Source organism: Melanotaenia boesemani, chromosome 15, assembly GCF_017639745.1.
Source record: "Melanotaenia boesemani isolate fMelBoe1 chromosome 15, fMelBoe1.pri, whole genome shotgun sequence".
In the NCBI taxonomy this organism is placed as follows: domain Eukaryota; kingdom Metazoa; phylum Chordata; class Actinopteri; order Atheriniformes; family Melanotaeniidae; genus Melanotaenia; species Melanotaenia boesemani.
The window spans coordinates 3,380,243-3,392,634 of NC_055696.1; the positions used below are offsets into that span (position 1 = coordinate 3,380,243).

The 12,392-nt window shown below is 39.7% G+C and overlaps 1 protein-coding gene across 1 annotated transcript; it reads left to right on the forward strand.

The window, feature by feature from the left end:
• ca4a (carbonic anhydrase IV a) lies at positions 1 to 7,151 on the forward strand. The gene is made up of 8 exons (XM_042007504.1): positions 1 to 305; positions 2,967 to 3,011; positions 3,650 to 3,814; positions 3,895 to 4,040; positions 4,827 to 4,919; positions 5,008 to 5,074; positions 5,152 to 5,315; positions 5,499 to 7,151. Exons 1-8 carry the CDS (start codon positions 245 to 247, stop codon positions 5,676 to 5,678), a joined length of 921 nt encoding a protein of 306 aa, XP_041863438.1. The 5' UTR covers positions 1 to 244; the 3' UTR covers positions 5,679 to 7,151.
• Positions 7,152 to 12,392: the final 5,241 nt, after the last annotated feature.

Below are 12,392 nucleotides of genomic sequence, written 5' to 3' on the forward strand. Positions count from 1 at the left end.
ACTCAACCAGCATGACAGTAATGATTGCGTTACTTATAGCGTCCTCGCACCAGGAGTCCCATTGATTGGCCGATTCACACCGGAGCGCTCATCATTGCAGGGCTTTATTAGAGGCGATGCCCAAAGAGGGAGGGGCTACACTTTCTTTCCTGTCTGTGCATGGTGATAGATAAGTATAAGACCCCCCCGCAAGAATGCGATCACATTGGGAAAAAACAAGCCATTGTGTTGTCTTTCCTGCAACATGCAGCAGCTGGTGATCCTTCTCCTGGCATCTTTCTGGTCAGTCTGCTTAGCAGGGACAGGTAAGTCTCTAAAACACCTTTTTATATTGATATTTGATCAGTCCTAATGGAAAAAAAGTAGGGAAATGGGGGCAACTGGGGAATTTACTCTCTGATATTTTCGAAATGTATTTCTCCATAATTTTAGCTTGTACTTAAATATATTTGCTTAATTATTATTGATCATAATGTGACTTTTTAAAAATGCTATATATCTAATAATTTATTTAAGGGCAATATCTAAATTATCATTCATTATTATCATTCTGGTAAAAAGGAAAAAAAGAGATAAAATAAATAGATAAAATTAAAAAATAAATTAAATAAAATAAAAACATTAATAAATGTTGGAGTAATGAATATAGAAAACCTTTTGTTGCTCACTAAAGTGAAGTTGCGTTATTTTCTCGAACATCGTCGTTCACGTCATTCAATCAGCAGCGTAATTCCACAAAGATAAATGGAAAATTCGGAGAAAATATGCAGATTTATGAGGAGATTGAAGCTCCTCAGGCAAAATTGAGGCTCCCCCTCCAAACATACACCAGAACGTGCCCGCAGAAAGCGCTCCGCCTGCCGTGTCCATTACGCGGACGCGGCTCCGGACGCTCCTCTGTGCGTCCGAGCGGTCACACTATCAAGGACAGGAGGAGTGCGGTCGCGCATCAGCTGAGCTTGAGACAGAAGCAGGTGGATCTGACGGAACTATGAATATCACTGCGCTCTGGATACCCTTCTCCCTCCTCTACTCTCCCTCTCTCCGTCTCTCGTGCACCTGCTCGGATCCACATGTAGCCAAGACGTTTGTCTCGTTGTTGCCGCATAGAGTTGCGTCACGCGCAGCTACTGCCTCCAAATTGTCAGCTGCATATTGTGATGACTTAGTTAAAAAAAGAAGTAGCAGCTTGACTTAAAGGGCAATTTAAAGCCCTTTTGTGAATTAGTTTGTGTGTTTTGTTTGTTTAAATCCCAAAGATCTCTTCTGGTCTCTCAAAAAGTACCAAAGAAGTACCGCAGAGTCAAAGGAGATCATTAAAATGAAAATTTTAGAAGGTCGTTGGTGGATTAATTGGCCTGATGGCAGCCGCATTGTCTCAGATAACTGTAACCCGATCCCGTGGGACTGCGTGTAGGAATATAGCGCGCCACTTTTCTGATCACTGATCCAAAACTACCCTTTACGAACCGTAAAGGCAAACTTTAAATCCCACAGTTTGTTTTCCAGTAGGCCTATGTGTCTGCTTCTGTAACACAGATTTCGTCTCGCTCTCAAGTGGCGCGCGCAGTAACGCCATAACGTTTTTTTTTTTTTTTTTTTTTGAAAGGCGAGCGCTGACTGGTCAATAATTATGCGGACAGAAATCTGATTGGCTAAGAGGAGAAGCCAAACCGTTGAGCAAAGATAGAATTTTTCAAATAAAAAAGGTTTTTAAGTTACTTAAGTGACTGCTTAAGCAATACTAACAGTGAATTGTGATCATTTCACCCGAAAAAGTAGATTTCCTGTGTTGCAAATGTGTGAAAGCGGCATTTAAAAAGAAGTGTTTGTTGATCAATATTCCCTCAGAAAACTCAAATGACTGAACACAAATTGTATTAAGAAATCATTTCTTTTGCATTTTATCCTGTAGTTTTTGGTAAATAGTAGCTGTCAGATACTTGCTGTGTAGAATTAAATTAAAATGGAAAAGCGATTGTTTTAAATGTGTACTTGAGGGAAAAAAAGCTACTTTCCACCCATGCTTTCTGACAAAACATGAGCAAACATTTTTGTCTTATTTGGGAGTTTAGAGCGGTAACACCCTATAAAAAGCACACAAAACTAAGGTCATGACTGAGGAGCTTCATTATCCTCACTATGTGATACATCTAAGCTTTGTACGGCTCACATGGCTGTGGTCCTGAAAATAACATATTTCCAAATTACCAACAAAGCTGTCCGACTTACAGGCAAAAATTAATTAATTAATTTTTTTTTGTCTTCATCTGCAGCACCCACACTCCTCTTGCATATATACAAATCCTGCAGCAAGAATATATATATATATATAAACCAACCGTTGACAAACACAGGGAGAACTCCTTAAACAAATCTTGTAACAGAGGATGAGAACCTCCCTGTATTTTTTCAATGGCATGCGTTTTTCATAAATATTTGATTTGTGAAATAGCTGCAAATATTTGTCTCAGAGTATGGGTGGAAACAAGAAAACGGATTGTGAAATATTAATAAATACCTTCGACAGACATGTGAGAGTGGGACCTCATTGATGCAAGAGATTGTATCTGTTTATTCTGACAGAAGGGCAACTTTTTCTGAATAGGATGGCAGTTCCTGTGTATTAGGAGACTTTGTGTGGCCAAAAATAATGACTGACCTCAACCGACAGGAGAACAATACACTGTTTGCAGCAAGGAAAGAAAAATAAACTATTAAAACAAGAAGATATTTGTAAATATATACATGTATAAGAAATCTAGCTGGACTCTTGCCAGACTGTATGGGAAGAGAAACCTTACGATTCTGCTCCAGCAAGCAGCAAGCTGTTGGTGTCACCCAGACGTCCACAATGTTTGATTCACATACAGCTTGTGCAATTATTTTCTGTTGACATCAAATCCTTGGATAAATCGAAAAATTTTCTCAAACAAAACCTGAATTCATTATTATTTCTCTTCCAGACTGGTGCTATCAGTCCCAATTTACCTGTGAACATCAGTGCAATGGTAAGCTTACTGAACATTTTTTAAACACAATATCTTTGTACTTTGGATTGCAGGTGGAAACACTCTGATTATGGTATCAAACCACATTACAGAGGATCTTAGCCAGTAATTTAGATTGGTCAAGCACCCAGACACACTCAGGACTTAATGTCATCCTCTAGAAACCCAGAATCTGGAGAAATGGACTAACTTAATCTAAAGCCATGACAAATATTTCTCATTTCTTAAATTTGGCGTCTGGTGACAGTTTTAACATCTGACCCATCTTTTAAACTCCGTATTACCCACCTGAGCCAGAGAGGAAATATGGATTTGAGAGCTACCTTCATTTTAAAATATAACCCAACTGAATGCTTTTGAGATATTAAACTTAAAAGTAATTGTAAATGTAAGCTATTAAAGGGGCTTTTATTGATCCCTGTGGTATTCAAAACATGTAGTTCAAGCTCATGTAGACTCTATATATACTAACTCTATAGCAGTTTGATTGATTTTTTTTATTTTTTATATATATATAACATTTTGCTACAAACACAAAGATCACTAACAACAGAGAGAACCAGTGCTATCTGCTGTAGTATGTAGATGAGACCAAACTTCAAAACAATCATTAAAATTTGTTTATTTCCTTATTTTAGCACCAGAAAAGTGGGACCATGTCAACAAAGACTGTGGAGGAACGAAACAGTCGCCCATCAACATCGTCACCAGAAAAACACTTAAAGATGAACGTCTGACTCCTCTACTGTTTGAAAACTACCAGCATATCTTCCAAAGCACCATAAAAAACAACGGCCACTCAGGTGAGTTCGCTGTCCACTACACACAAATAATCCTAAAGGCTTTGAACTGTTGTGTGATCTTTTTTTTTTGTCCATTCCAGTTGAGGTTGGGGTTCCTCATCACAGCACCATCTCAGGTGGAAATCTTCCAAACACCTACAAAGCTGTGCAGTTCCACCTGCACTGGGGCAACAAGGGAGGGCCCGGCTCTGAACACACTATCGACGGGGAGCAGTATCCCATGGAGGTAAATGATACTCTAAAGAACAGCCTGCTTAGTGTGAGAAGGTGACACTACTGAACAGCTGTCATATTGCATTGAGTACTGATTTAAACTTCTTATTACACATTTGCAATAGGAAAAAAATCTTTCTGAGACCTAAAGAGGACTTTAGAAGCACAATTCTGATCAAACGGGAAACGTTTGGATGGTCCTTTAAGAAAATGGTTGTGACAGTGTTGACTAGGGGTGTCATATTCCAGTCCTCAAGGGCCACTTTCCTGCAGGTTTTAGAAGTTCCTCTGCTTCAACACATCCTGGTTTAAGTTAGCGGGTCATTGTGCAGAACTTGACAACAAGCTGTTGGACCCATTTGATTTGAATGAGGTGTGTTGAAGCAGAGAAACCTCTAAAAAGACAGCAGCCCCTCAAGGACCAGGGTGTGACACCCCTGCTGTTGACTCATATTGATGATTGTAAAAATATGGATCAAATCTAAAAAGCAAAACTTTATGCATGATTAAATATTTAAAAAAATGTGTTTTTTTGTGTTTGCTAAATCATTGAGAGACCAAAATAATAATGTGGTAATCCATCTCAGCACTTTTGGACCTCCCAAACTCATCAGAAGCTAATTGTTAGATGTTAATAGATTACAATTTTCTTTGTGAGATAAGTGCTTTACAACATGTTTTATTTAAAAGTGCAAAACTTGGGCTTGCTTATGCTTATAAATTTGTTTCATTTTTTTGTTGGTCTTGTTCAGGTTCTTTATGCACTGCATAAAACATAACTGTAATATTTTCTTTTCAGCTACACATCGTTCACATGAAGGTCCACTACACTGATCTGAATACAGCACTGAGAGATCCAGAGGGAGTAGCAGTTCTTGGATTTTTCTATGAGGTAGCCCTTTTAAACCCTGTGTTGAAGTATCAGCAGACCTGAGTGTGAAATGAGACAGCTCTCACATGTGTCTTCTTCTTACTTTTAGAAGTCCAACAGTGTAAATCGGAAGTATGAGCCCATCATCAGTACGCTGCAAAGCATAGCTGCTACAAGTAGGTATTGTTCTGCAAACCCACCCAAAGCCTGGCTACAAAGTTTATTGCTAACGTTGAGGCTTTTCTGTTTTCAGATGGTAACTCATCTCTGCGTTCCATCTCCCTGGCACAGCTGATCCCATCTGAGCAAAATCTGACATCCTACTACCGTTACAAAGGCTCTCTGACCACTCCAGGGTGCACAGAGTCTGTGATTTGGACTGTGTTTGAAAACACGATCCCTTTGAGCAATGAACAGGTTGGAATTAGAGACCAGCTGATTGGTTTTTTTTTTTTTATTTAAAGTGGCTTTACGTAAAACTTGCAGCCATCAGATATTCTCTTTGGTAAAATGATAGATGTAACAGTGCAGTTCATGATACACATCATTCATCCTCCAGAACCTGGAATCTAACTTTTGTTTTGTCTTCTGCTCTTGCAGTTGATAGCTTTTTCTGAGCTCCAGTTCCATGATGGCAGGCCGATGGTGGGAAACTTCCGGCCTGTCCAGCCCCTAAACGGTCGACAGGTGTACCACTCGGGAGGTACTGTGGTCCTGGTCAGCTCTGCCCTCCTTGTGGCTGCTGTTGCCATGGCGTTGGGTCTGTCTCTACCTAATTAGAACAAGGCATCCCTTGCTGCACTGCGACATCCATGGACACAAACAATTCTGTATCAATCCTCAACTGAGCCTTGGCTTCTAACATTTCAATGCATGGTTGCTAAGATGAAGGACCACGTCGTAGTGCAGGGATCGCCCACCTGGTGTTCCTCCCCTTATGACACAGATGACAAAGGCGTTCGAAAGAAAGGCCTTATGAGAGGTGCTGTAAGGGTTCAATCAGCATTCATGCATGTGTAGTGAAGCAGTAAGTCTTATTTCAGCATTACGAATGTGCCATAAAGCAGTTTTCCAGGCACTCAAAATGATTACTCGACCTCTACACCAAGATCCTTTAGTAATGTTGTAATCATAGCCTCAATCATGACAACAATACACACATCCACCCTGTCCAATGTCAGGTAAATTTAGTCTCTGTTAATGCCTGAGTGAGTTGCCAATGGTTTGAGCTTGGAGTGTGGATGTCGGCCTATGACCTGCCAAGTGATGTGTTGTTCTTAATGGAGCATGTAAATGGCATGCAGTTAAAAATAGCAGAACTTAGTTATAAAAACAAGTTCCATATCAAAGCCAGCGGTCAAAGGAGTCAGAAGTTTGGCTTTTCTCTTTAAGTCCAGCAGCACACAGGATTCCTGCCAGGTAAAATTCTTCCAGCCATTCTGCTGATTTGGGAAATCCATGAAGAACAGCTGTTTGATGTTCTGAGTACAAAGCTGCAACCTCTCCTCCTAGAGTCACCTGAGGCAAAGATAAAGATGCAGAGATGCTAACAGGGAGTCACAAGGAGAGTGACTAGAGCATGAGGATGCAACCAACACATTTCCTTAAACCGGCTTCCGTATCTTCATGCATCTCATAGATGAATTGCATGAATCTGCATGTCTTGATGTTCCAGATGTTAATCATAAGCTATATGACTGTTAGTGTGAAGCTGCACACACAAAACTGAGCTCATCAAATTTTGTTTTCCCATAAATGACCCATATCATTTCAGTGAGCTTACTTTAAAACATGAAACTGTGTTCATGACTTGGCTCTCAGAGGCACTGAATGTCATCGACTGTGAGTTTGACCACGCTGAGTTCTCACTCATTTATTCAGAGGACTTGTTAAGTATTCTTGTGAGAGATCTGTGCAATTTATTCCGGCAAGATTTGTTGTGATGATCGAGCAAGGAATCTCTATTTTCCTGTATTTTCACAAGATGTGAAGTTATATTTCTATGGTGTGTCATTGTACACGTGTATTTATGTACTGAATGTGTATTTTGAAATGAGACGCACTGGTATTGTTATTTATGTATTGCAAAGTTTATATAGGATGCAAACCCATATGAGGCATCAACTTGTTCTTGACCAGTCGAGTTCACTGATGATGTTGAAATGTATGAGACTATCAGCTCATAATGCTTGAAAGTGTCAGATAATGTGGAGAATGTGTTTAAACTGAACAATAAACTACATGCCTTTTTAATGACTGTCTTCTGCCTGCATAGCCATAAATCAAGTTACTTGAACAGGTGATCAAAACAGTATTTTACCCTTAGTGTCAGTCGTCTATTTATTGTAGTTATGTCCTGTGTGTAAGAACACACTGTGTTGGTTCTGCTATTTGCCTGCTGGCTCTCACACACAGACAAGCTTCTCAGTTTGCTAACCATTCCCCTTCTGTCTGTTAGGAGAGTCTGAGAATGGATCCCAGTCCCATAATCCATTTCTAATTTACCCTTTACTTTATGTTGTAGAGGTAGTTTTGGCCAGAGTTCACTTTCAGGATTAACAAGAGATTGTTGTAATATTATCTGCTCATTATCAAAGCTCCCAGAGGTACACAAACACACTAAAATGGTAGATTATGCTGCTTAAAAAAAATATCTGCCTCACTGATCATTTGCAGGTGCTTCTTCTAATTATTTTACATCTCGCTACCCATCCCCTTTTGCTTTTTTCTCCTCTGTCATTAAGGAATGAAAAGGGTTATTGTGAAAAGACAAGCTTAAGAAGACAGCAGCCTCCCAGAGAGGCATGCATGGAGGCTGAGAGAGGACACAAAAGCTTGAATGAAAGCCTCCTTCATTCCCCTGCTCATGCTTAATTTGCTTGTTTAGTTAACTATCAGCAGGAGCTGGGGATCAAGGGGGGATGCTTAATATCTGGCAGTGGTACGTTGTGATCTTCTAGTGAACAGCACAGCATCCACACAGATACACAGCTAAATCTCTCCTCAAATGCTCCAAATGTCTGGAGTATACACGATAAAGAACACCTGTTACCTGAGAGAAACCAGAGGCATCCTCATTGTGAATGTGACCCAACCTGAAACACGTGGGGTTGCCCATCAGATAGCAGCTGCTGTTAAAAGTCACTGGGGCGATCTTTGTGCCTGTGGTCACTGTTCATTTAAAAAACAAACAGTGTCACCTTTGCTCTTCCTCTCTTTCTACAGGATACGCTGACTGGTGCTGCAGCGCATGCATCTTCTCGCCTGTCTATCACTGTGGAATACTCGGGATTCAGTCATCTTTGTTCTTTATCCAGTTTATACACCTGCAAACCTCATTATTGCTCCGTCAGTGATGTAATTCACAGAGATGTCTGCCAGCTATGGTGGACATGGTGTAACATTAGTCAGGCGATAGAAAATCAACCCCCTCTCCACATCTTGCCAGGTACTTTTAACAGCAAGTTCACAGCCCCCCTGAAATTTGCAAGCAGAAGTGATGCTTCGTCCTTTCAAGTTTAGCACACAGTGGCGTTCATTTGGGGGAAAATACACAGTTACAACAAGCAAATATAAATTAATTTTATCTTTTAAACAGCTATTTCATCTCAAAGCAAATGCTGTTACAGCCATTAGCATACAGTTCCCATCATCTCATTTGACATCATTTTACATGAAATGCCATGCTTAATGATGAGGAAGACTGTGAGGCAGCTTCACACATTTTGATCTCCCAGAGCAGTGCAATCACTGACTTTTAAAGACCTTTTAAAAAGCTCACTTGTTGACAATTGCTCTTCAATTGCAGGGACGTCAGTGGTTATTGAGGTCAAAATTAACACAAAGCAGAGAGTGGAGGTTTCTCTTTTGTCTCTTCTGCATCTTAATGAGTACTCTGGTGTCTGAGGTGTTAGAGGATCGCTGTGGTATCTGGTTAAAATGAGATAAGAAAGCTTGGTTCTCTCAGTCTCAGAGTCATTAAAATGAACTCAATAGATTAAACAGACCTGAATCTGAATCTGCCATAACACAGCCAGTTAAAACAAGTAGATATGTTTCTGTTAGCTTCATGTAGAAACTTTGGTAAAGTGATGTTATGATTAGTTAACGCCTAATGTTTCTTTCAGTAACACTAACTTACATTTCTTCTATAAAAGATACAGTACCGGTGTAATATGGTAACAAAAGATATAAAGAGTTCAAGACTGGGTTGATGTGCAAAAAGTAGTCAAGACAATCACAGTGTGATGCAGTGACACTGCATTGTGATGTAATGGGCTGTTTGTGGCTTTTATTGTTCATCAAGCAGCCTGATAGATCTCCTGAAGTGTTGCATCCTGCACTTTGGTGTTGATGCTGAGGCACTTCCAAGCCATGAAGTGTTGGTGAGGGATTGTTCATGATTAAGTTCAGTTTCCTGAATTCCCACCTAAGTCACTTGCTCAGAAACGTCCAGCTTAAGGTCCAACAAAAGGGTCCACCTTCTATCCCACCCAATACACTGCACAGACTGATAGAAGGTGCACAACAGAGGCCTGCAGATGTTGTAGGATCTCAACCTCTGTAAGAAGCTTAGTTGGTTTTGATCCTAATTATACAGCGCCTCCATGTGACAGGTTCAGTCCAGTTTGTTCTCCAGGTGCACTCCCAGGTATCTGCAGCTGGACACAAAATCCACCTAGAGGAACTGGACTCGGTCTCCTCCTCCTGAAGTCTACAACCATCTCCTTGGCTAAGTTATAGATTACTAAGACTGAACCAGTTAACAAAGTCCCTGATACTTCTTCTCCTGTCCTCTCTTGATACAGCCAACAGTGACTGAATCATCAGAAACTGGTCATAAAATGTTGGTATTAAATAAACAAAATCTTACATTTTTCTGTCTGTTTTCATCTGTTTACAGCTGAATTACATTTAAAGTAGTTTTAATGTTGACAGGACTTTTATGCAAATGTTTTACTCTTGTTTTATTGAATCACTTTTAACTTTCTCTTTTCTCTGTTGGTACGACTCCCTTTCCCTCAAGAACAAGAACAGATTGCGGGGGATTGTTAGACTATGTGGGAAAATTGCAGGGATCTCCCTGAATGACCTCTCAGTCCTGTATCAAACCAAAGTGCTAAACAAGGCTCGTTTAATCCTTGTGGATCAAAGCCACCCGTTGGCTTGTGAGTTTTTGCTGCTTCCATCAAAGCACAGGTACATCCTACCAAGATGCACAAATGCTCTTTTGTCCCTGCAGCCATTGCCCTGTTGAATAAGTAGCTCTGCTTTTTTTTTTCTTTTTTATCATAGTCCTTTTAGATATTTATTGTTGTTTGTGTGTTTGTGACTGATTGGTTTTACTGCTGGCTGTACAACAAATTACCCTCATAGGATAATAAAGATTCCTTGAACCTTGAAACAGTAGATAAGACACTTTAAGAATGTTTAAAAATTAATCTGTAATCAATAAAGTTTTGGTTTAATCAGATGAGCTCAAATCATGGTACTATCGTATATGTGGCATTTATATTTTCATTCCTTTTAATATGATTTAATATAATGGTTATCATCAATACTTGTAAATTGTGACACCTTTAATAATTTATTTAGCTTTTCTGTTCAACAGAAGGTGTTATTTTGGAACAATAAGAGCAAGTTGTGCCGTATCACTGTTACTTTATGACTTCTAAAAATGTGTTTCTGACTCGTTTAAGTGGGGGGGTTTCTGAGTTATAAAATCACCACGACTCCTCTGGATTTTCTGTGGGATTTGAAACAAAGATGTTAGGAGCAGATTCTTTTAGTCCTGTTCGTGGTTTGTGCCAAATAGAATCAAAATGGTTCCAGTACATCCCCCAACATTCATCCACTGGTTTAAGGTGCCATGAAATGGTTTCCATAGATCAGAGATTCAAAATCACCTTACTGTTAAAATTCCTTCCCTACCTGTAATGATAGTGGAGTTTTTGTGTTTCCTGGTAGTCACTGCTTGTTTTTGCTTAAATCCTGATAGGAACATTTTATGCAATTTAAATAATGTAGTTCATTGCAGAGTGACTGATAGTCTGAGAGCGTGCAACAATGAAAAGGACAAAAGTTTTACTCTGTTGTTCCATCTGATTTCTCAGAAGGTTACATACTGCCCACAGATGTATTACATAAGACCTGGCATTGTCTGAGAGTCAGGCAAGAGACATGTAAGTTCAAGCAAACAAAGGGTAAACTTTAATATCTGCCCTGAAGAAGATTGCATGGGCAGATATTGTTTTAAAAAGTGTGTGCAAAGTTGACTACGAGCTGATATCCTGGCTTGTCTGTTTGTTAAAATACACTCCATGGTAACCTGAATGCAGACTTGGACGGTGTAGCGTCAATCAGCATGAAGGAGTTCTGGCTGGAGTGAAAGACAGTTCACTTCTAATGGAAACAAAGGAAAGGTACTGAAGTACCACCACTCACAAAAAGTGGGAGGCAAACACAGAGTCATAGTTCTGTTTTGGACAACAATGATACTTGGCTGCATTGTTCTCAGGCCATAGACCTGGGTAGTCCCGTTAAAAGGTAAAACATGATCAGAAGCTTTCAGTTGATCCTGCATTCCTGGGTGATGGACTCTTTAGAAATCTGTCTGATTATAATATCATATTTGAATGTTTATATATATATATATATATATATATTGTAGAGTCAAGGGTCAGAGAAAATCTGGCACCGGTCATCCCGTAACGCTCATATCATGTCCAAGGCTGTACTTAGTGGCAGTTCCCAGATCCACATGAGGATATTGTTGCAGAAGATGTGTTTACACTTCTAAGGTTGTGAGTTCTGTTTGAAAAACATGGATAGACCTGATTTTGGTCTCCTGGCATCTTCAGAGGAAGACGACAAACACAGAATTATAAAAAAAAAGAGACTCCTCAGAAACTTATTAAATACAAACAGTGAATCAGTGTGATCAGGCTGCACGATGGTGAAGTGTTTAGCAGCCTCACAGCAAGAAAGTTGGTGGGTCAAACCTCGGCTGGGGGGGGACTGAACAGGGCTTTTTTTGTTTGCATGTTCTCCCCATGTAAGTGTGAGTTCTCTCTGGGTACTTCCACAGTCCAAAGACATGCATGTTAGGTTAATTGGTCACTCTAAATTCTCCCTAGGAGTAGTGTGAGTGTGAATGGTTGCTGGCCCTGCAATAGACTGGTGACCTGTCCAATTCATAGGATAGGCTCCAGCCCCCTGCCATTCCCTGAATTGGACTTATTATAGAAAATGAATGAACAATCAGTAAGTATTAAGTAGTAAAACAGGTATGTATGAACATTCAGAGAGTTTTAAGAGAGAGGAAAGACCTTGCTTTCTTGTTACTTTGCAAGCTCAGCACTTTCTAAGGTAAATGTTTATTTAGTAAATTTTTATACAATACAATAAAATAGAACACAAAATAACACAATAACACAGAGAGCATAAACACAAATAAAACGAAGTGAAAGCAAGTTTTAAAAGACGCGTTTTTAT